Source organism: Oncorhynchus mykiss, chromosome 20, assembly GCF_013265735.2.
Source record: "Oncorhynchus mykiss isolate Arlee chromosome 20, USDA_OmykA_1.1, whole genome shotgun sequence".
NCBI classification, from domain to species: domain Eukaryota; kingdom Metazoa; phylum Chordata; class Actinopteri; order Salmoniformes; family Salmonidae; genus Oncorhynchus; species Oncorhynchus mykiss.
In genome coordinates this window covers 3,142,794-3,167,899 of record NC_048584.1, presented here as the reverse complement: position 1 = coordinate 3,167,899, position 25,106 = coordinate 3,142,794, and the positions used below count along the sequence as shown (strand labels likewise).

General features: G+C 42.6%; 1 protein-coding gene across 3 annotated transcripts in view; it reads left to right on the top strand.

The window, feature by feature from the left end:
- tdrd1 (tudor domain containing 1) overlaps window positions 1-25,106 on the top strand; it is an 87,966-nt gene that overhangs the window by 15,960 nt on the left and 46,900 nt on the right. For 2 of the 3 annotated variants that reach the window (XM_036955615.1, XM_021575466.2), the window contains exons 7-12: window positions 5,263-5,349; window positions 5,684-5,863; window positions 5,974-6,117; window positions 8,206-8,398; window positions 8,763-8,846; window positions 10,262-10,438. In XM_036955615.1, the coding sequence (XP_036811510.1) occupies window positions 5,263-5,349; window positions 5,684-5,863; window positions 5,974-6,117; window positions 8,206-8,398; window positions 8,763-8,846; window positions 10,262-10,438 (865 nt within the window). The remainder of the gene's footprint in view (window positions 1-5,262; window positions 5,350-5,683; window positions 5,864-5,973; window positions 6,118-8,205; window positions 8,399-8,762; window positions 8,847-10,261; window positions 10,439-25,106) is intronic. The other variant, XM_021575467.2, reaches the window with a different exon arrangement.

Here is a 25,106-nt window from a genome sequence, read left to right as displayed (position 1 = left end):
GTTTAGGTTTTAGTGAATGATTTGTCCCAAATACAAGACTTTTATTGTATTTAGGACTAACTTATTTCTTTCCACCCATTCTGAAAATAACTGCAGCTCTTTGTTAATTCTTGCGGATCAGTGGGACGCCATTACCATTTCGACACCTTCCTGTGACATTGCAGAGCGTCAAATTCGAATTAGTGACTATAAATATTAAACCTTCATGAAATCACAAGTGCAATACACCAAAATAAAGCTTAACTTGTTGTTAATCCAGCCGCCGTGTCAGATTTCAAAAAGGCTTTACAGCGAAGGCAAACCATGCGATTATCTGAGGACAGCGGCCAGCACACAAATGCATAACAAATCATTTTCAACTAGGGAGTTGCGACACGAAAGTCAGAAATAGCGATATAATGTATGCCTTACCTTTGAAGATCTTATTCTGTTGGCACTCAAAGGTCCCAGTTACATTACAAATGGTCCTTTTGTTCGATAAAGGCCTTATTTATATCCATAAAATCTCAGTTTAGCTGGCGCGCTTCAGTCAATAATCCCACTTTCCCCCCTTCAAAATGCATACAAAATGAATCCCAAACGTTAGCAATAAACTTATCCAAACAAGTCAATCAACGTTTATAATCAAACCTTAGGTACCCTAATACGCAAATAAGCGATACAATTTAAGACAATCGTTATTGTCTGGAAACACTACAGCCAAAATGGGGGCCACCTAGAAAAACTACATTTTCTGGCTCATTTTTCCAAAAACCAGCCTGAAATTCTTTCTAAAGACTTGACATCTAGTGGAAGCCCTAGGAACTGCAATCGGGTACGTTTTCGCCCTATTATAAAAGTGCCAGCCATTGAAATCAGTGAAAGGCCGTATTTTTTTATTTTTTGGGGGAATGGTTTGTCCTCGGTTTAACAGTTTTAGAAACTTTAGTGTTTTCTATGCAACTCTACCAATTATATGCATACCCTAGCTTCTGGGCCTGCGTTGCAGGCAGTTTACATTGGGCACGCTTTTCATCCGGAAGTCAAAATACCGCCCCCTATCCCAAAGAAGTTCAGTGTTGCAGTAATTTCACTTGCTGTAGTAGCTGAAGTGGGCAGTGTTGAGTCATCAACGTACATAGCCACACTGGCTTTACTGAAGGCAAGTGCCATGTCATTAGTAAAGATTTAACAAAAATTTGGGTCCTAGCCAGCTGCCCTGGGGAATTCCTGACTCTATCTGGATTATGTTGGAGAGGCTTCCATTTAAGAACATCCTCCTTTTTCTGTTACAGGTAACTCTTCGTCCACAATATAGCAGGGGGTGTCAAGCCATAACAAGTTTTTCCATCAGCAGATCGATGATGTCAAAAGCCGCACTGAAGTCTTTACAAAACAGCTCCCACAATCTTATCAATTTCTCTCAGCCAATCATCGGTCACCTGTGTAATATGCTGACCAAACCGCGCAAGTTGATTTTGTTCATCCACACCAGACACGATCAGGACACGCAGGTTGAAATTTCAAAACAAACTCTGAACCAATTATATTAATTTGGGGACTGGCACGTGGGTATATGCTCCTAAAAACCAATGAGGAGATGGGAGAGGAGGACTTGCAGCATGTTGAGGGTCACAAATAGAACCAAGTTCAATTTTTAGTGCCTGGCCACGCAGAAGCTTGCTGACGCTCGCGAGCAGTGTGGGTGCAATGATTGAATAACATGTATGTGTACATTTATTTTGCAACACTCGTGTGCTTGTTGGATGTACTTCCCTATCAGTGTGCTGAAAGTCTGTGAAATAGCATTGTATCTGGTCAAACACCAGTTTTTTTCCAAAAGTTTACCAAGGTTTGGTAACAGAGTGATTGGTCCGCTATTTGAGCCAGTAAAGGGGGCGTTTACTATTCTTGGGTAGCGGAATTACTTTTGCTTTCCTCCAGGCCAGAGGGCACACACTTTATAGTAGGCTTAGATGGAAGATATGGCCAATAGGAGTGGCTATATCTTCTGCTATTATCCTCAGTAATTTTCCATCCAAGTTGTCAGACCCCGGTGGCTTGTCATTGTTGATATGCAACATTCATTTTTTCACCTCTTCCACACTCGCTTTACAGAATTCAAAATAACAATGCTTATCTTTCATAATTTGATCAGTTATGCTTGGATGTTTAGTGTAAGTGTTTGTTGCTGGCATGTTTGCTAATCTTGCCAATGGAAAAATCATTAAAGTAGTTGGCAGTATCAATTTGTTATGAATGAGCCATCTGATTCAATGAATGATTGAGCTGAGTTTGCCATTTTTGCCCAGAATTTCATTTAACCTTTCTAGGGCAGGGGTTCCCTCGACAACATTCCGCTGAAAAGGCAGCACGCGAAATAAAAACATATTTTTTAGAAATATGTAACTTTCACACATTAACTTCTTATGGCTGCAATCCCATTAACGGGAGCGATTTGACAACAGCCAGTCAAAGTGTAGGGCGCCATTTTCAAAACATCAAAAATCTCATAATTAACATTCCTCAAACATACATGTATCTCATACCATTTTAAAGCTATTCTCGTTGTTAATCCCACCACAGTGTCCGATTTCAAATATGCTTTACAGCAAACGATTATGTTAGGTCACCACATAGCCACAGAAAAACAAAGCCATTTTTTTTCCCCAGCCAAAGAGAGGAGTTTCAAAAAGCAGAAATAAAGATGAATCACTAACCTTTGATCTTCATCAGATGACACTCATAGGACTTCATGTTACACAATACATGTATGTTTTGTTTGATAAAGTTCATATTTATCAAAATATGAGTTTACATTGGCGCGTTACATTCACTAGTTCCAAAAACATCCAGTGATTTTTGCATAGGCACATCATTCAACAGAAATACTCATCATAAATGTAGATGATAATACAAGTTATACACATGGAATTATAGATATGCCTCTCCTTAATGCAACCGCTGGGTCAGATTTCAAAAAAACTTTACGGAATAAGCCAGCCATGCAATAATCTGAGACGGCGCTCAGAAATATTTGTCACAATAGCTGCCATGTTGACGTCAACATAAACAAGAAATTACATGATAAATATTCCCTTACCTTTTGATGATCTACATCAGAAAGCACTCCAGGAATCTCAGGTCCACAATAAATGTTTGTTTTGTTCTAAAAATGTCCTTTATTTATGTCTTAATACCTTCTTTTGTTAGACGGTTTGGTATACATATCCAAACGCTCATTCTGGTCAGCGTTATATCAGACAAAAACTTCAAAAAGTTATATTACCGGTCGAAGAAACATTTCAAACTAAGTACAGAATCAATCATTAGGATGTTTTTAACATATAGCTTCAATAAAGTTCCAACTGGACTATTCCTTCTTGTCTTCGTGAGCAATGGAACGCAAGTGACTACCATGAGGAATAAGCATGATCAGAAAATGGCTGACTGCCAGACACCTGACAGATTCTGCTATCATTCACTCCCACAACACCATAGAAGTCTCATTATAATTTATAGTGATGGTTGACATCTAGTGGAACCCCTAGGCAGTGCATCATCATTAATATCTCAAGGGGATTTCATTGGGGACTCCGGTGAATATATACAAAGGTCAGATTTCTGACTTCCTGTTTTTATTTTAACTCAGGATTTTGCCTGCCATATGAGTTCTGTTATACTCACACACATCATTCAAACAGTTTTAGAAACTTTAGTGTTTTCTGTCCAATACTACTAATAATAATATGCATATATTAGAAACTGAGACTGAGGAGCAGGCCGTTTACTTTAGGCACCTTATTCATCCAAGCGACTCAATACTGCCCCCCAGCCACAAGTCCAATACAGCAAATGAAAGATGAACATTTTGTTAATCTACCCATCGTGTTCAATTGGTATAGTCGGGTATGGTAGGGTCAGGTTGGTATAGTAGGGTCAGGTTGGTATAGTAGGGTCAGGTTGGTATAGTAGGGTCAGGTTGGTATAATAGAGTAAGGTTGGTATGGTAGGGTAGGTTTGGTATAATAGGGTCCGGTTGGCATAATAGGGTCAGGTTGGCATAATAGGGTCCGGTTGGTATAGTAGGGTCAGATTGGGTCGGGTTGTTAGAGTAGAAGGGTCGGGTTGTTAGAGTAGGTGTGGTGTGGTAGGGCCAGGCTGGTATAGTAGGGTCGGGTTGGTGTGGTAGGGTCTGGTTGGTGTGGTAGGGTCGGTTTGGTATAATAGGGTCGGGTTTGTATAGTCAGGTTGGTATAAGGGTTGGTGTGGTAGGGCCAGGCTGGTATAGTAGGGTCGGGTTGGTATAGTAGGGTAGGGTTGGTATGATGGGGTCGGGTTGGTATTGTAGGGTCGGGTTGGTATAGTCGGGTTTGTAGGGTCAGGTTGGTATGGTAGGGTTGGTGTAGTCGGGTTGGTATAATAGGGTCGGGTTGGTAAAATAGGGTAGGGTTGGTATGCTAGGGTTGGTCTAGGTAGGGTCCGGTTGGTATGGTAGGGTCAGGTTGGTATGGTAGGGTCAGGTTGGTATAATAGTGTAGGGTTGGTATAGTAGAGTCAGGTTGGTATAATAGGGTCGGGTTGGTAAAATAGGGTAGGGTTGGTATGCTAGGGTTGGTCTAGGTAGGGTCCGGTTGGTATGGTAGGGTCAGGTTGGTATGGTAGGGTCAGGTTGGTATAATAGTGTAGGGTTGGTATAGTAGAGTCAGGTTGGTATAATAGGGTCAGGTTGGTATAATATTGTAGGGTTTCTATACTAGGGTCAAGTTGGTATAATAGGGTAGGGTTGGTACAACGTTTTTGCTCCAGGGACTGAGACATTTTTCAACGTTGAGCTTACCATTACAATGGCCGGAGAAGGGAATGGAGAAATCCGCCCATTCCTACCCCTCATACAATTTGTTGAACCTTTCACTTTGTAGTTCATGTACTTGTACAGTTGAGGTAAAAGATATTGGCACCCTTGCACTTTACAATGTGGAGCAAAATGTTCGTTTTTCTTTTTTCAAATGCTATTTTTACCATGTGAAATTACACTGTAAATGAGTAATTTTGTCCAGACCATTTTTTTTCTTGTTCCTGTGTGTTAGTAAATCAAGCAAATATACATGTGAACTAAGTTTTTTTTTTTCTTCTTCTACATAGAAAAAATATTGAATTGTGCAAGGCTGACTATATATTTGACAGGCAACTGTATGGAATGTATTAGTACATGTGACCAGTCAACTGAGGAGAACATTATTTTGAGATCTGTAACACAGTTAAGTTACCTGGCGTTTGCAGGTGAACAACGGTGATGTGACTTGCTCCCAGCGAGTGTACCTGCGGGACCTCCGTAAGAATGACATCACCAAAGGAATGGAAATTCAGGTTTGTGCTCTGGCCAGCTCCTTTAATGTCCTCCTGAGGTCATGTTTAGGTCTGGGAAAAAGTCTGACCTAAAAGGTCACCGTTGAAAGAATTCAAGAGGCAGAATTAATGACTTATTTTTTATGCATGTTTAGAAAATATGCTATGGCAATGTCTGATGTTAGAACAATGCACAGGTGTACAAACTAATCCAACATAACTTAATGTTCCACCCACACAACGACGATTGTCCTGTAGGTACATAGGCCAACATTATCAATGTAGTATGTTGAGTCTCATTGTGTTTGTGTACTCAGATGAAGTCTTCTCTCCTCCTGGTTGTCTGTGGCTTAAGGTGTCTGTGGTGGAGCTGCATAGCCCTGGTAGGTTTTTCATTCACGTCCAAAGCCCAGAGCTGGTTGAGGCTCTGAGAGCCGTTACTGTGGAACTGCAGAAGACCAACGGTGGCTCGCTAGGGACAGACTACAAGCCCGACACCGGAGAGGTCTGTGCCGTCAAATACTCCTTGGATCAGGTGATGAAGGAGAACACTGAGGAAAATTTGAAAAAATGCAGTTGTGAAAATACTACTTAGAGGCTTTAAAAATCCATACTATCTAATCCGTTGCTTATCTCCCTCTCTAGAACTGGTACAGAGGTGTTGTCCAGTCTGTAGCTGCAGATGATGGAAATGCTAAAGTTCTCTACATTGACTTTGGAAATGAAGAAGATGTGACACTGGATCGGATCAAGCCCCTCGCTGCCAGCATTGAACCCATTCCACCATGTGTGAGTTCATTGTGAAAATTCACCTCAGTTCTTTGAGAAGTAGAGTTCTCCTGGCTTCCACCAAACCCAGATTCGTCCGTCGGACTGTCAGATGGATATGGTGTGATTCATCACTCCAGAGAACGCACTTCCACTGCTCCGGAGTCCAATGGCGGCGAGCTTTACACCACTCCAGCTGAAACTTGGCATTGCGCATGGTGATCTTTGGCTTGTGTGTGGCTGCTTGGCCATGGAAACCCATTTAATGAAGCTCTAGATGAACAGTTCTTGTGCTGACGTTGCTTCCAGAGGCAGTTTGGAACTCTGTAGTGAGTGTCGCAACCGAGGACAGACGTTTTTTAGTAGCTATGTGCTTCAGCACTAGACTGTCCCGTTCTGGGAGCTTGTGTGGCCTACCACTTCACGGCTGAGCCGTTGTTGCTCCTAGACATTTCCACTTCACAATAATAGCACTTACAGTTGACGGGGGTAGCTCTAATTTGACAAACTGACTTGTTGGAAATGTGGCATCCTATGACGGTGTCACTGAGCTCTTCAGTAAGGCCATTCTACTGCCCATGTTTGTCTATGGCGATTGGATTGCTGTGTGCTCAATTTTATACACTTAGCTGAATCCACTAATTTGAAAGGGGTGTCCACATACTTTTGTATACGGTGCCTTCGAAAAGTAGTCAGACCCCTTGACTTTTTCCATTTTGTAACGGCCTTATTCTAAAATGTATTAAATAAAACTATTTCCTCAGCAATCTGCACACAATACTCCATAATGACAAAGTGAAAACAGGGTTTTAGACATTTTTGAAAATGTATTTAAAAAATAAAAAGATGCACCTAAGCTCCATTTCGAGTCTCATAGCAAACAGTCTGAATACAGTGGCCTCGGTTCTTAAATGAAATAAGTTTTAAGCTGGCTGCCTGGCCAACTGAGAAATCGGGGGAGAAGGGCTTTGGTCAGGGAGGTGACCAAGAACCCGATGGTCACTCTGACAGAGCTCTAGAGTTCCTCTGTGGAGATGGGAGAACCTTCTGAAGGTTCTCCCATCTCTGCAGCACTCCACCAATTAAGCCTTTATGGTAGAGTGGCCAGACGGAAGCCACTCCTCAGTAAAAAGCATGTGACAGCCCGGTTGGGGTTTGGCAAAAGGCACCTAAAGACTCTCAGAGCAAGAGAAACAAGATTCTCTGGTATGATGAAACCAAGATTGAACTCTTTGGCCTGAATGCCAAGTGTCATGTCTGTAGGAAACCTGATACCATCCCTACGGTGAAGCATGGTGGTGGCTGCATCATGCTGTGGGGATGTTTATCTGTGGCAGGGCATGGGAGACTAGTCAGGATCAAGGCAAAGATGAACAGAGCAAAGTACAGAGAGATCTTTGAAGTCCTGAGCAGGTTATCAGACTGGGATGAAGGTTCCTGATCCAGAGCGCTCAGAACTTCAGACTGGGGTGAAGGTTCACCTTCCAACAGGACAATGACCCTAAGCACACAGCCAAGACAACGCAGGAGTGGCTTCAGGACATGTCTCTGAATGTCCTTGAGTGGCCCAGCCAGAGCCCGGACTTGAACCCAACATCTCTGGAGAGACCTTAAAATAGCTGTGCAGCGACTCTCCCCATCCAACCTGACAGAGCTTGAGAGGATCTGAAGAATGGGAGAAACTCCCCAAATACAGGTGTGCCAAGCTTGTAGCTTCATACCCAAGAAGATTCGAGGTTGTAATCTCTGCCAATGGTGCTTCGACAAAGTACTGAGTAAAAGGTCTGAATAGTTATGTAAATGTGTTATTTGTTTTATTTTTAATACATTTACAAAAAAAATGTTTTTGTTTCATTGATATAGGTTATTGTGTGTAGATTGAGGGAATTTTTAAAATCAAATTTAGAATAAGGCTGTAAAGTAACAATGTGGACAAAGTCAAGGGGTGAAATTGTGTGCACCGAAGTTAATTTTCCTTCTTGGAAACAGATGAATTTGGAGTAATATTCAATGCCCAAATATTTCCTGCCCTATTTTATTTCAAATGCGTATTTATTCTTGATGAATTGCACTTGTTCACGTTTATTTACCACAAGCTTTTTCTTGCAGGCTTTGGAGTGCAGCGTCGCCGGGGTAACACCGGTGACTGACAGCTGGATGGGGGTGTGTTGCATAGCTGTGAGACAGCTGGTGGCTGGAAAGAGCCTGACACTCACTGTGGTGGACACACCGGAGAATGACCGCACCTACGCAGTGGACATCCTGCTGACTCCTATCGGTACTGTATCACAGGAAGGCTATGGTCAGTTGTGAATAATAGAAGGTGAAAGACTGAATCACCACATTTAAATCTCCATAATAAACCCAAGCATGATTAGTTTTTAGGAACATTGAGCATCTTTTTGGGCGCTCCTATTGGAGTACAGCTCTCAGTCCGTATACAGCGTAATTTGTCCTACAAAGTGTCGCTTTGAACCATATGGATGTCTTTGCATCATTCCATTTTTTTCTCATGTTTGTATCGCTGAATGCTTAACTGTAACACTATAATGTAGTAACCATACTCCCCTTTTTCTGTCTATTGTCCTTTGTATGACTATTGAAGTGCTTTTCACGTTGTCTGTCTTCATGTCTGCCATGTAAAACACACTATCTTTCTCTGACAGGAAAACAGCTGAGCACTTTCCTCATGGACCAAGGTTATGCTGTGAGGGAGGACGTCAATAAGAAACGCGCAGAACAGGACGTTGGTGAGCTGTGTGTCTATTTTATTTTGTCACCATTTTTGCAACAGTTTTTCCAAGTTCCATAATAATAATTGAATTCTGATTCAAATTCCTGCTGAAATGTGTTGTCTTATACTAATAAACTCAGCAAAAAAAAGAAGCGTCCCCTTTTCAGGACCCTGTCTTTCAAAGTTAATTTGTGAAAACCCAATAACTTCACAGATCTTCATTGTAAAGGGTTTAAACACTGTTTCCCATGCTTGTTCAATGAACCATAAACAATTAATGAACATGCACCTGTGGAACGGTCATTAAGACACTAACAGCTTACAGACGGTAGGCAATTAAGGCCACAGTTATGAAAACTTAGGACACTAAAGAGGCCTTTCTACTGACTATGAAAAAATACCAAAAGAAAGATGCCCAGGTTCCCTGCTCATCTGCGTGAACGTGCCTTAGGCATGCTGCAAGGAGGCATGAGGACTGCAGATGTGGCCGTACTGTGAGACGCCTAAGACAGCGCTACAGGGAGACAGGATAGACAGCTGATCGTCCTCGCCATGGCAGACCAAGTGTAACAAACCTGCACAGGATCGGTACACCCGAACATCACACCTGCGGGACAGGTACAGGATGGCAACAACTGCCCGAGTTAGACCAGGAGTGCACAATCTCTCCATCAGTGCACAGACTGTCTGCAATAGGCTGAAAGAGGCTGGACTGAGGGCTTGTAGGCCTATTGTAAGGCAGGTCCTCAATGGACATCACCGGCAACAACGTTGCCTATGGGCACAAACCCATCGTCGCTGGACCAGACAGGACTGGCAAAAAGTGCTCTTCACTGACGAGTCGCGGTTTTGTCTCACCAGGGGTGATGGTCAGATTCGCGTTTATCGTCGAAGGAATGAGCTTTGCACCGAGGCCTGTACTCGGGAGCGGGATCGATGTGGAGGGTCTGTCATGGTCTGGGGCAGTGTGTCACAGCATCATCGGGCTGAGCTTGTTGTCATTGCAAGCAATCTCAACGCTGTGCATTACAGGGAAGACATCCTCCTCCCTCATGTGGTACCCTTCCTGCAGGCTCATCCTGACATGACCCTCTAGCATGAAAATGCCACCAGCCATACTGCTCGTTCTGTGCATGATTTCCTGCAAGACAGGAATGTCTGTGTTCTGCCATGGCCAGCGAGGAGCCCGGCTCTCAACCCCCCCTTTGTTCAGGGACACATTATTCCATTTCTGTTAGTCACATGTCTGTGGAACTTGTTCAGTTTGTCTGTTGTTTAATCTTATGTTCATACAAATATTTGTTAAATTTGCTGAAAAGAAACGCAGTCGACAGTGAGAGGACGTTTCTTTTTGAGTTTACAAGGTAAAGGTTTTCTCCAGTTTGTTTTAATATTTAGTTGCTATTCCCCCTCTGCTCCCCTCTGCGCCAGACTCCCTAGTGAGTGCGTCCCTGGAAAACTTCCGCCGCCAGTCGGGGGGTAAGAACGAGAACATGGAGGCACAGCCACCTGACCCTCTGACCCAGGGACTGGGAGACACCTTCGCTGCCATGGTGACGCACCTGCAGTCACCTTATGACATCATCTGTCAGAAACTGGACAACGCCAGTGAGTACAACCTAGTGACAACCCATCAATACGCTTTTGCTTAATTTCTTTATTTGTGTTTTATTAAGGATCCTCTTTAGCTGTTATCATGGCAACAGCTACTCTTCCTGGGGTCCAGCAACAATATGGCAGTTTTACAATTTAAGATATTACTTGACATTACATTTCATAACACTTTTCACAACACATGAAGTGTGTTCCCTCAGACCACTACTCTACTACCACATATCTACAATACAGAATCCTTGTCTACGTGTGTAGAGTGCATGTATTATCATTTGTGTGTGTTCCTGTCTCTTCAGTCCCCGCTGTTCCATAATGTGTAAATGTATCTAGTTCTTAAAATAAATCTGATTCTACTGCTTGCATCAGTTATCTGATGTGGAATAATGTTCCCATATAGCCATGCCTCTGTAGTACCCTGCTCCTCCCGTAGTCTGTTCTTGACTTGGGGACTGTGAAGAGACCTCTGGTGGCATGTCTTGTGGGGTATGCATGGGTGTCCGAGCTGTGTGCAAGTAGTTTAAACAGACGACTCGGTGCATTCAGCATGTCAACACTTACAAAAACAAGTAGTGAGCCATGAGAGATTTACGTGTTGGCTCTCCGTGTACATCCAAGGGCCAACTGCCCTGTTCTGAGCCAATTGTAATTTTCAGAGGTCCATCTTGTGGCACCTGACCACACTACTGAACAGTAGTCCAGGAGTGACAAACCTAGAGCCTGTAGGACCTGCCTTGATAGTTGATAGTGCTGTTAAGAATTGTATCAGCATTTTGACAATGACAGTTTACAATCCAGGGTTACTCCAAGGAGTTTAGTCACCAACCAATTTCCACACCATTTATTACAAGTTGTGAATTTTTTCAATTTGATTTCATCTTTATTTCACCAGGTAAGCTTGTTGAGAACAAGTTCTCATTTACAACTGCGACCTGGCCAAGATAAAGCAAAGCAGTGTGACGCAAACAACAACAGAGTTACACATGGAATAAACAAGCGTACATTCAATAACACAATAGAAAAAAAAGAAAGTCTATGTACAGTGTGTGCAAATGGCATGAGGAGGTAAGGCAATAAATAGGCCATAGTAGCGGCGTAATTACAATTTAGCAAATTAACACGGGTGAATAGATGAGCAGATGATGTGCAAGTACAAATACTGGCGTGCAAGAGCAGAAAAGTAGATAAATATGGGGATGAGGTAGATTGGGTGGGCTATTTACAGGTGGGCTATGCACAGCATCCAGTTTGCCGAGTAGAATATTTGAAGCTATTTTGTAAATGACTTTGCTCAAGTCGAGGATCGGTAGGATGGTCAGTTTTACGAGGGTATGTATGGTGGCGTGAGTGAAGGAGGCTTTTTTTGCTAAATAGGATGCCGATTCTAGATTTAATTTTGGATTGAAGATGTTTAATATGAGTCTGGAAGGAGAGTTTACAGTCTAGCCAGACACCTAGGTATTTGTAGTTGTCCACATATTCTAAGGGTGCGGGCAGCAAACAGTTGAAAAGCATGCATTTGGTTTTACTCGCGTTTAAGAGCAGTTGGAGGCCACGGAAGGAGAGTTGTATGGCATTGAAGCTCGTTTGGAGGTTGGTTAACAGTGTCCAAAGAAGGGCCAGATGTATACAGAATGGTGTCGTCTGCGTAGAGGTGGATCAGGGAATCACCCGCAGCAAGAGCAACATCGTTGATATATACAGAGAAAAGAGTCGGCCCGAGAATTGAACCCTGTGCTACCCCCATGGAGACTGCCAGAGGTCCCGACAACAGGCCCTCCAATTTGACACACTGAACTTTGTCTGAGAAGTAGTTGGTGAACCAGGCGAGGCAGTCATTTGAGAAACCAAGGCTGTTGAGTCCGCCGATAAGAATACGGTGATTGACAGAGTCGAAAGCCTTAGTCAGGTCGATAAAGACTGCTGCACAGTGTTGTCTTTTATCGATGGCGGTTATGATATCGTTTAGTACCCTGAGCGTGGCTGAGGTGCACCCGTGACCAGCTCGGAAACCGGATTGCACAGTGGAGAAGGTATGGTGGGATTTGAAATGGTTATCTGTTTGTTAACTTGGCTTTCGAAGACTTTAAAAAAAGTTAGGGCAGGATGGATATAGGTCTGTAACAGTTTGGGTCCAGGGTGTCTCCCCCTTTGAAGAGGGGGCTGCGGAGCTGTTGGCCGGGGTTGGGTTTGCCAGGAGGAAAGCATGGCCAGCCGTTGAGAGATGATTATCGATTATCGTGGATTTTTCGTTGGTGACAGTGTTACCTCGCCTCAGTGCAGTGGGCAGCTGGGAGTAGGTGCTCTTATTCTCCATGGACTTGTGTCCTAAAACCTTTTGGAGTTAGAGCTACAGAATGCAAATTTCTGTTTGAAATAGCTAGCCTTTGCTTTCCTGACTGACTGCGTGTATTGGTTCCTGACTTCCCTGAAAGTTGCATATTGCGGGGACTATTTGATGCTAGTGCAGAACGCCACAGGTTGTTTTTGTCCTGGTCGAGGGCAGTCAGGTCTGGAGTGAACCAAAGGCTATTTCTGTTCTTAGTTCTACATTATTTGAAAGGGGCATACTTATTTAAGATGGTGAGGAAATTACTTGTTAAAGAACAACCAGGCATCCTCGACTGACGGGATGAGGTCGATATCCTTCCAGGATACCCGGGCCAGGCCGATTTAGAAAGGCTTGCTCGCAGAAGTGTTTTAGGGAGTGTTTGACAATGATGAGGGGTTGTCGTTTGAATGCTGGCAATGAGGCAGTGATAGCTGAGATCCTGATTGAAAACAGCAGAGGTGCATTTGGAGGGCAAGTTGGTCAGGATAATATCTGAGGGTGCCTATGTTTACAGATTTAAGGTTGTATCTGGTGGCTCTAGATTTTGCTCGCCTGAAGTAGAGTATATTGTGATAAATTGCAGGCCACACTACTTGCCTAGAGAGTTTTCAGCTGTTCTTTTCGTGGCTGTTTATTTACCACCACAGACAGATGCTGGCACTAAGACCGCACTCACAGCTGTATAAGGAAATAAGCAAACAGGAAACCACTCACCCAGGTTCGGCGCTCCCAGTGGCCGGAGACTTTAATGCAGGGAAACTTGAATCAGTTCTTCCAAATGTCCATCAACGTGTTAAATGTGCAACCAGAGGGAAAAACATTCGATATCACCTGTACTCCTGTTGAAGGAATTCTAAATTCCTCTGTATTATTGACCAATCAGAATTACATACTCTGTCAATGCATTCGAAGGGTTTGTAAAACCCTATATATTTATAAGAATGGACAGAGCCCCGGTCTTAAAAGTCAGGTAACAGCGTTTAATTCAAGAGAGTACTGGTACATACACATTTTTCCACAGGTTATAAACTGAAAATGACGTCAGCGTTTTCTAAATGTTCTCACACGGGTAGAGAGGCCCTATAGTTCTCGAGCCTTCCCTCCTCGCCTGAAGCCAAGGTCAGTCAGTGTAAATCAGCATTCTAGACAGTCTGGAGATAGTTCATTCATTTGTACAAAGGAACAGACCGTCATTGTTACTAAACTCCTGACTATATTATATACAATTGGGAATGGGAGCAAGAGAGAAAATTCATTATGTACAGTACATAATAGCATTTGGACTAGTCAGTCTTGATTTGAAATGTATACAAAATTAATCATCATTGATAAAAATTCCCTTAACAACTCCACACACAGAAACGTGTCCAAAGCTCTCCCTCGCCCTCCATTTGGTAAATCCGACCACAACTCTATCCTCCTGATTCCTGCTTACAAGCAAAAATGAAAGCAGGTAGCACCAGTGACTCGGTCTATAAAAAAGTGGTCAGTTGAAGCAGATGCTGAAGAACTGTTTTGCTATCACAGACTGGAACATGTTCCGGAATTCTTCCGATGGCATTGAGGAGTACACCACATCAGTCACTGGCTTTATCAATAATTGAATCGAGGACGTTGTCCCCACAGTGACTGTACGTACATACCCCAACCAGAAGCCATGGATTACAGGCAACATTCCCACTGAGTTAAAGGGTAGAGCTGCCGCTTTCAAGGTATGGGACTCTAACCCGGAAGTTTACAAGAAATCCTGCTATGTCCTGCAACGAACCATCAAACCGGCAAAGGGTCAATATAGGACTAAGATTGAATCATACTACACCGGCTCTGACGCTCGTCTTATGTGACAGGGCTTGCAAACTATTACAGACTACAAAGGGAAGCACAGCCGCTAGCTGCCCAGTGACCCGAGCCTACCAGACGAGCTAAATCACTTCTATGCTCGCTTCGAGGCAAGCACCACTGAGGCATGCATGAGTGCATCAGCTGTTCCGGACAACTGTGTGATCACGCTCTCCATAGCTGACGTGAGTAAGACCTTTAATAAACAGGTCAACATACACAAGGCTGCGGGGCCAGACGGATTACCAGGACGTGTGCTCCGGGCATGTGCTGACCAACTGGCAGGTGTCTTCACTGACATTTTCAACATGTCCCTGATTGAGTCTGTAATAACAACATGTTTCATGCAGACCACCATAGTCCCTGTGCGCAAGAACACAAAGGCAACCTGCCTAAATGACTACAGACCCGTAGCACTCACGTCCATGGCCATGAAGTGCATTGAAAGGTTGGTAATGGCTCACATCAACACCATTATCCCAGAAACCCTAGACCCACTCCAATTTCATACTGCCCAAACAGATCTACAGATGATGCAATCTCTATTGCACTCCACACTGCCCTTACCCACCTGAAAAAAAGGAACACTTATGTGAGAATGCTGTTCATTGACTACAGCTCAGCATTCAACACCATAGTACCCTCAAAGCTTCACTAAGCTAAGGATCCTGGGACTAAACACCTCCCTCTGCAACTGGATCCTGGACTTCCTGACGGGCCGCCCCCAGGTGGTGAGGGTAGGTAGCAACACATCTGCCACGCTGATCCTCAACACTGAAGCTCCACAAGGGTGTGTGCTCAGTACCCTCCTGTACTCCCTGTTCACCCACGACTGCATGGCCAGGCACGACTCCAACACCATCATTAAGTTTGCTGATTACACAACAGTGGTAGGCCTGATCACCGACAACGACGAGACAGCCTATAGGGCGGTGGTCAGACACCTGGCCAGGTGGTCCCCGAATAACAGCCTATACCTCAATGTAACAAGAATAAGATTGTGGACTACAGGAAAAGGAGTTAGCACGCCCCCATTCTCATCGATGGGTCTGTAGTGGAGCAAGTTGAGAGCTTCAAGTTCCTCGGTGTCCACATCAACAACAAACTAGAAAGGTCCAAACACACCAAGACAGTCGTGAAGAGGGCACGACAAAGCCTATTCCTATCAGGAAACTGAAAAGATTTGGCATGGGTCCTGAGATCCTCAAAAGGTTCTACAGCTGCAACATCGAGAGCATGGTTGCATCACTGTCTGGTACAGCAATTGCTCGGCCTCCGACCGCAAGGCACTACAAAGGGTTGTGCGTACAGCCCAGTACATCACTGGGGCTAAGCTGCCTGCCATCCAGAACCTCTACACCAGGCGGTGGCAGAGGAAGGCCCTAAAAATTGTCAAAGAGCACAGCCACCCCAGTCATGGCGTGATCTCTCTACTACCGCATGGCAAGCGGAACCGGAGTGCCAAGTCTAGGCCAAAAAGGCTTCTCAACAGTTTTTACCCCCTACCCGGGCTGTTTGCATTATGTCGCCTCGCTACTTTAATAGCCTTGCTACTCTATATAGCCTGTCTTTTTTACTGTTGTTTTTATTTCTTTACCTACCTTTTGTTCACCTAATACATTTTGCGCACGGACAAACTTTGATTTGATTTGGGTTCCGTGATAATTTGTGTGAGATTGAGGGTATCTAGTTTAGATTGTAGTACTGCTGGGGGTGTTCAGCATATCCCAGTTTAGGTCACCTAACAGAACGAAATCTGGAGATAGATGGGGGGCAATCAATTCACATATGGTGTCCAGGGCACAGCTGGGAGCTGAGGGGGGTGTCTGTAACAGGCGGCAACAGTGAGAGACTTGTTTCTGGGGAGATTCATTTAAAAAATTTGAAGCTCGAACTGTTTGGGCATAGACCTGGAAAGTATGACAGAACTTTGCAGGCTATCTCTGGAGTAGATTGCAACTCCTCCCCCTTTGGCAGTTCTATCTTGATGGAAAATGTTGTAGTTGGGTATGGAAATCTCAATTTTTCGTGGCCTTCCTAAGCCAGGATTCGGACATGGCAAGGACATCCGGGTTGGCGGAGTCTGCTAAAGCAGTGAGTAAAACAAACTTAGGGAGGAGGCTTCTGATGTTAACATGCATGAAACCAAGGTTTTTGCAGTTATAGAAGTAAAGCAATGAGACTTCCTGGGGACACACAAGGCCTGGGTTAACCTCCACATCACCCGAGGAACAGAGGAGGAGTAGGATGAGGGTATGGCTAAAGGCTATCAAAACTGGTCGTCTAGTGTGTGGGGGACAAATAATAAAAGGAGCAGATTTCTGGGCGTGGTAGACTTGATTCAGGGCATAATGTGCAGACGGGTATGGTGGGGTGCGGGTACAGTGGAGGAAAATCCAGGCACTGAGTGATAAGAGGTTGCATCTCTGGACTCGCTAGTTTTGCTGGGTGGCATGCATGTGTGGGAGGTGGGACAAAGGAGGCATCTGAGGCATGTTGAGTGGGACTAGGGGCTTCGTAGTAAACTAAAACAATGAAAACTATCCTAAACAACAGTATACAAGGCATATTTACATTTGAAAGAGCCATAAAGCAATCACAGGTGTTGATTGGGAGAGCTAGCTAAAACAACAGCGGGTAAGACAACGAGTAAGACAAGTTTTGGTTTAGGTTTTAGTGAATGATTTGTCCCAAATACAATGCTTTTTGTTTTTTAAATATTTAGGACTAACTAACTTGTCTTGCACCCATTCTGAAACTAACTGCAGCTCTTTAAGTGTTGCAATAATTTCACTTGCTGTAGTAGCTGAAGTGTGTAGTGTTGAGTCATCCACAGACATACTGGCTTTACTTTACGCATGTCATTAGTAATGATTTTTGTTTTTAAGTATGGGTTCTAGACAGCTGCCCTGGGGAATTCTTGATTCTTCCTTGATTATTTTGGAGAGGCTTCCATTAAAAAACAGCCTTCGTGTTCTGTTAGACAGGTAACTCTTTATCCACATTATAGAAGGGAAATAAAGCCATAACACACACTTCTTTCCAGCAGCAGACTATGATCAATAATGGCAAAACCTCACTGAAGTGTAACAAAACAGCTCCCATAATCTTTTGGTCTTTTGATCATCAATCAGTCATTTGTGTAAGTGGTGTGCTTGTTGAAAGTCCTTCCCTATAAGCAACCTGAGTCTGTCAATTTGTTCATAGTAAAATAGCTTTGTATCTGGTCAAACACAATTTTCCCAAAAGTTTGCTGAGCTAACTGGCTGATTGGTCCACTATTTGAGCCAGTAAAGGGGGCTTTACTATTCTTGGGTAGAGGAAATACTTTTGCTTGCCTCTAGGCCTGAAGGCAAACACTTTCTATTTAGCTTAAATTGAAGATATGGCAAATCGTTTTGGCAATAACGTCTGCTATTATCCTGAGTAATTTTACATCCAACTTCATGTCATTGTGTCATTTTTATTTTTATTCAGCATAGTCATGATTTTTCAAATTGCAATAAGTTTGTCAATCAGTTGGGCTGCCAGACTTATTTGCCATACCTTATGCCTCATCCCGCTCAACCATACAATTTTTCAATTCCTCATCAATATACGGGGATTTAAACATTTTTTACATACATTTTCTTACTGGGTACATGCTTATTAGTAACTAGAACAAGCAATTTCATAAATGTGTCAAGTGCAGTGTCTGGTTGCTCCTCATTACACACCATAGAAAGTCGTGTCTTGACTATCATTTAATGTGATTGACTGTTATTTTATAATATAATTACGTACAACGTTAAATTATTATGCGATTTAAATTACTCATGTAACAGTTAATTAATTAGTAATCTGGTGCACCACAAAGTTATTTAACGAGTTACTATCTCCGGACGAAACTTTATCATTATCTCTTACATCAGTCAGTCCATTTATTCTCATTTGCCTTCACTCCAAAACTCTTGGATATTTGCACAACCCTAGCATAAATGATGAATCAGCGATATACAAATTTGCTTAATTTATTTACTAAATAATCACAAAATTACATAAACACACCAACAGAATAGCTTACTAGAGTCACCAAAGTCCCTAGTGGACTAAACCTGACTGACAGATTTTTAGACAATGGAAAAGGGTGGGGACCGATAAAGAGAGGGAAAGAGAGTGGACTACATACATCAGCTGAGAAGTAGGAAATGTGAATACTTTCCACATGTACGGCCGCACATTCGAAATAATTTTTTGTAATTTGTGTAAATATCTGTATGAACATAAGATTCAACAACTGAGACATAAACTGAACAAGTTTCATAGACATGTGACTAACAGAAATTGAATAATGTGTCCCTGAACAAAGGGGGGTTAAAAAGTAAAAGTCAGACGTGCTCAATGGGATTGAAATCCGGGCTCTTCGCTGGCCATGGCAGAACAGACATTCCTGTCTTGTAGGAAGTCACGCACAGAACGAGCAGCATGGTTGGTGGCATTGTCAAGCTGGAGGGTCATGTCAGGATGAGCCTGCAGGAAGGGTACCACATGAGGGAGGAGGATGTCTTCCCTGTAACGCACAGCGTTGAGATTGCCTGCAATGACAAAAAGGTGGCTTTGTGCCCATAGGCGACGTTGTTGCCGGTGATGTCTGGTGAGGACCTGCCTTTACAACAGGCCTACAAGATCTCAGTCCTTCCTCTATCAGCCTATTGCAGACAGTCTGTGCCCTGATGGAGGGATTGTGCGTTCCTGGTGTAACTCGGGCAGTTGTTGCCATCCTGTACCTGTCCCGCAGGCGTGATGTTCGGATGTACCGATCTAGTTCAGGTGTTACACGTGGTCTGCTACTGCAAGGATGATCAGCTGTCCGTCCTGTCTCCCTGTGGCGTTGTCTTAAGCGTCTCACAGTACGGACATTGTAGTTTATTGCCCTGGCCACATCTGCAGTCCTCATGCCTCCTTGCAGCATGCCTAAGGCACGTTCACGCAGATGAGCAGGGACCCTGGGCATCTTTCTTTTGGTTGTTAGTGTCTTACTGACCGTTCCACAGGTGAATGTTCATTAATTGTTTATGGTTCATTGAACAAGCATGGGAAACGGTGTTTAAACCCTTTACAATGAAGATCTGTGAAGTTACTTGGATTTGTACAGATTATCTTTGAAAGACAGGGTCCTGAAAAGGGGACGCTTCTTTTTTTGCTGAATATTCCTGTGTTGTCTTCATCTTTTTCACTTGTGAAAGTTTGTCTAGCTTCTTCCAATACCTTTTACGCTCACTCTGGCATGTAGAGTAGTAACCATTTCAGCTTGGGCACGCATGTCTGGTCTTTAGTTTTTTAGATTTCTTAACGATTCGTGTCGTCCTGTTCACACCGTCCGCCTGCTTGGTCTCTAATGTAAATTTCGTAACCAGTCCTATCTATGTAAGCCCTCGGGGGGGAGCACAGACATGATTTACATGTCTGTGCTCACGTGGTTAAGACTTCATATGAAAATTAATTCTCTCATTTAGAAGTCTAACATCACATCTTCTCACAAATAGTTACATTTTTTTATTTATTTGTGGATGTTAATCTGATCACTGGAAAATATACACATTCAGAGATAGTGATGTTGTTCTACTGTCCTTACGTCTCAAATTAGTAATGATTTTATGTACACACAGACCCTTCAAACTGTTTAGAATACAGAAATATGGTTTATTCCTCCACTTTTGGATGTGTCATGGTAATTTCCTGTATTACTAAACATTGAGAGAGCAAACCACACAAGTCAGAGTATATTATAAAGTCCATCTTTAATCATATATGAGCTTCACACATAGCCCTGTGACTCTCAGATCAATTCAGTGTCTGTAAATGAACAGTTCTTAGTATCATTTATAACCAAGACACACCCATCTCAACTCACATGACGAATAACAGATCTTAGGAACATTACAAAGGGCCTTTTACTTGAGAGAGGAGTATCCCATAGCCAGACAGCATCCAATGGCATATATCAATATATCATATCTCAAAAACACCCCCTCCTGGACAAGATCAGAAAAGACAGTGAGCCTTTTAGGTCATATACTAAATCAAGATAAGGGAAACCTCAGAGGGAACATACAATAGTTCCAGACACTGCCATACTCCTCCCCCAATGGGAAAAGTAGGGAGTGACTGGTGTACAGACATTGTGGAGCCCTTCACATGGTTTAACAGATACATTGACATATGAAGACAAGCCTGACCTCTCCCCTCTCTGGGCCTCAAGTGACTAAGCCCAAGCAGAGAAGAGAGAGGAAAATGCAACTGCCAACAGTATTATCCAAAAGAAAACATCCTAATGACAAATATCTCACATAAGCATTATTATGTAAATAAACCATCTTATTTATCAATGTTACCTAACTAATTCTGATTCTGCTACCACAGATTTTTTGAGCGTTTTGGTGGGAAGAATATTTTTGTTATCCATAGGTTCTTTCCTTCAGTACTCCATGGCAGTGAAGAGTTTGTTTTGCAAGGAATTTTACGACCGTCATGAAACTGTGGAACGAGAGGCGGGAGAATCTGGCGCCTATGATCCTCACCCAAAAGGGCAAGTCATGAGAAGACCAACAAATATGATTTACATCAACAACATAGTAATCATTACAGAACTCATTGTATGACCTCTTATACACCTACAGTTGAAGTCTGATGTTTACATACACTTAGGTTGGAGTCATTAACTCGTTTTTCAACCACTCCACATTTTATTTATTTTTTTTAACTATAGGCAAGTCGGTTAGGACATCTACTTTGTGCATGACCCAAGTCATTTTCCCAACAATTGTTTACAGACAGATTATTTCACTTTTAATTCACTGTATCACAATTCCAGTGGGTCAGAAGTTTACATACACTAAGTTGACTGTGCCTTTAAACAGCTTGGAATATTCCAGAAAATTATGTCATGGCTTTAGAAGCTTCTGATAGGCTAATTGACATAATTTGAGTCAATTGGAGGTGTACCTGTGGATGAATTTCAAGGCTTAACTTCAAACTCAGTGCCTCTTTGCTTGACATCATGGGAAAATCAAAAGAAATCAAATAAATAGTAGACCTCCAAGTCTGGTTCATCCTTTGGAGCAATTTCCAAATGCCTGAAGGTACCACGTTCATCTGTACAAACAATAGTACGAAAGTATAAACACCATGGGACTTCGCAGCCATCATACCGCTCAGGAAGGAGACATGTTCTGTTTTCTAGAGATGAATGTACTTTGGTGCGAAAAGTACAAATCAATACCAGAACAGCAGCAAAGGACCCTGTGAAGATGCTGGATGAAACAGGTACAAAAGTATCTATATCCACAGTAAAACAAGTCCTATATCGACATAACCTGAAAGGCCGCTCAGCAAGGAAGAAGCCACTGCTCCTAAACCGCCATAAAAAAAAGCCAGATTACGGTTTGCAACTGCACACGGGGACAAAGATCGTACTTTTTGGTCTTTCTGGTCTGATTAAACAAAAAAAGAACTGTTTGGCCATAATGACCATTGTTATGTTTGGAGGAAAAAGGGGGAGGCTTGCAAGCTGAAGAACACCATTCCAACTGTGAAGCACGGGAGTGGCAGTGTCATGTTGTGGGGGTGCTTTGCTGCAGGAGGGACTGGTGCACTTCACAAAATGGATGCCATCATGAGGTAAGAAAATAATGTGGATATATTGAAGCAACATCTCAAGACATCAGTCAGGAAGTTAAAGCTTTGTCGCAAATGGGTCTTCCAAATGGACAATGACCCAAAGCATACTTCCAAAGTTGTGGCAAAATGGCTTAAGGACAACAAAGTCAAGGTATTGGAGTCGCCATCACAAAGCCCTGACTTCAATCGTATAGAACATTTGCTGGCAGAACTGAAAAAGTGTGTGTGAGCAAGGAGACCTTCAAACCTGACTCAGTTACACCAGCTCTGTCAGGAGGAATGAGCCTTAATTCAACCAAGCTTGTGGAAGGCTACCCAAAAAGTTTCACCCAAGTTAAACAATTTAAAGGCAATGCTACCAAGTACTAACTCAGTGTAATGTAACTTCTGACCCACTGGGAATGTGATGAAAGAAATTAAAGCTGAAATAAACCATTCTCTCAACTATTATTCTGACATTTCATATTCTTACAATAGTGGTGATCCTAACTAACCTAAGACAGGGAATTTCTACTAGGATGAAATGTCAGGATTTTTGAAAAATGTTTAAATGTATTTGGCTAAGGTGTATGTGAACTTCTGACTTAAACTGTATATTAGGCCCAGACTTTCGAACTTTGTTCGCTACTATATTGTGATCACTACATCTGATAGATTTGGATGTTGCTTTAAAGCAAATTTCTACAGCATTAGTAAATATTTGATCAATACATGTTCCCATTCTCTCTCTCCTTGGTGAGGATCGAAGGTGCCAGATCAGCTTGGCACATGGCTGACAGATAGCCAGAGAGGGATAGAGTTAGACCGGTTTTATGACTTAACAGCCTGTCATAGATAGTTTGCAGAAATTCTAATGCAAAAGATTGGACATTGGAACATTAATATCTGACGTCTGAATGTTAGTGGTCTGGGCGGATGGAAAGAATAATCCTGTCATATGGTTTATTTATTTGACTCCGTTAAGGATGGTATATCAAGGTAACAGTAACTCTGAAAGTGTGCTTGTCCTTTGTAGCATGTTTACATCTAAATGTGGTGTAAAATATGATTAAATATACTTTTTTGAAGATCGGATGTGATTTTAGCCTTCTAAAGGATAGTTGTTTTAAATATAAACTTGTGCCCAGTCAGTAACCACGCCCAAAAGAGCTCAGAGTTTGTGTCAGCATGACGGAACGCCCCCTTTGGCCAGAGTGCTTAAAGGACTTGCTAACGAAGTTTACATTGGTTGATGCTGGCGTGTAAAGTGGTCGGTAGCTTAACCTGGAATCAACCATTGAGACCAAGCAGACAGACGGTGTATCCTCGACATCATCACGAATGGTTAAAACTACAAGAGCAAAAATACGTGAAGCCGTGGTCCACATGTTGAGATGGTTAGAAACTTTGTACTGAAACCAGACAGCGTGGAGCGGTGGCTACACGGCTGAAAATGATAACTCTGAAACTCGCAATTTCTACAGAAGAAGAGAACCTCACCTAAGAGACCAGAATCATTTACAGTCTGTAGCTGTGCATGTAAAACGTGGTCCTAGAACTTTAACTAAAAGACACGAGGTGGGAAGGAAGAATCCCTCCTTTTGATAAAACTGTTGGTTCATCTGATGCTAACAAACACCCCAAGACCAGAGAAGCTCTACAACTAAGGACATTGTGACCTCTGGTGGACAACAAGAGCCTTACATCGAGCCACAACCCATAGACGTATCGATTGGTTTCAATAGTGACAACAGAGAAAGACCATATCTATAGATATTGCATTTCTAATCCGAATGAGCGGTGGTTAGGATGCTAAGTATTCTGGTAACCGAGCGTAGTTTCCAAAATGTATGTATGATAAGTTGACACTCTCCCTACCTTTCTATTCCCACTCCCTTTCCATATGTGTAACAAGCTGTCGTATCGTGTCAGTCCACTAGGGACTTTTATCTCATGTAAGTGTATGGCATTCTGTGTTATTTAGTTAATTAATAAATAAATGATTTCAGTGATTTCTGTCAATTTGTGTAGTACTGAGTATTCAAAAGGGCTAAGGTTCTTGCGGATCCACGTACTATGCGACGTTCAGAATGAGACTGAGATAATAATGGACTGTTATTGATTTCACGAACCTTGTTTCTTAAGCTACATATGTTAATGTGGGCTATTTTTAGCACTTCTGGGATGGTTGCTTGTTTCATTGCTTTACTGGGAAGCTTAGCAGAAGTAGACATGCTCATGTTATTTGTTAGTGCAAGGTGAGCTGCACGCACTGCACTTCCTACTAGGGCTTAACTGAGCTGGGCTTGTGTCATTGATAAGTCATTGTCTCAACACAGCCTTATAATGCTGTGAAATGATCCAGGAACCCAAATGATTTGGGTGGATACCATCCTTATAAAACTAGCTTTGTTTCCAGAAGAAATCAAAATTGTCAAATGTTACACAGGCTGCTGAAATGTTCAATGCCACGATTTAAGGAGCGCACAGGGCCAGATATGAGAATTTCCTCAATTAATATCCTGTGGAAGTGTACTTGCCTCAGTGAAAATATTAAATATACTGAACAAAAATATATTCACAAGATGCAACAATTACATTGATTTTACTGAGTTACAGTTCATATGAGGAAGTCAGTCAGTTAAATTAAATTCATTAGGCCCTAATCAATGGATTTCACATGACTGGGAATACAGATATGCATCTGTCACAGACCTTAAAAAATGGGCCCCACAATGGGCCTCAGGATCTCAGTTTTTTTGTGCATTCAAATTGTCATCGATATAATGCAATTGTGTTCTTTGTCCTTTAGCTTATGCCAGCCCATACTGTAACTGCCATCATGGGGCACTCTGA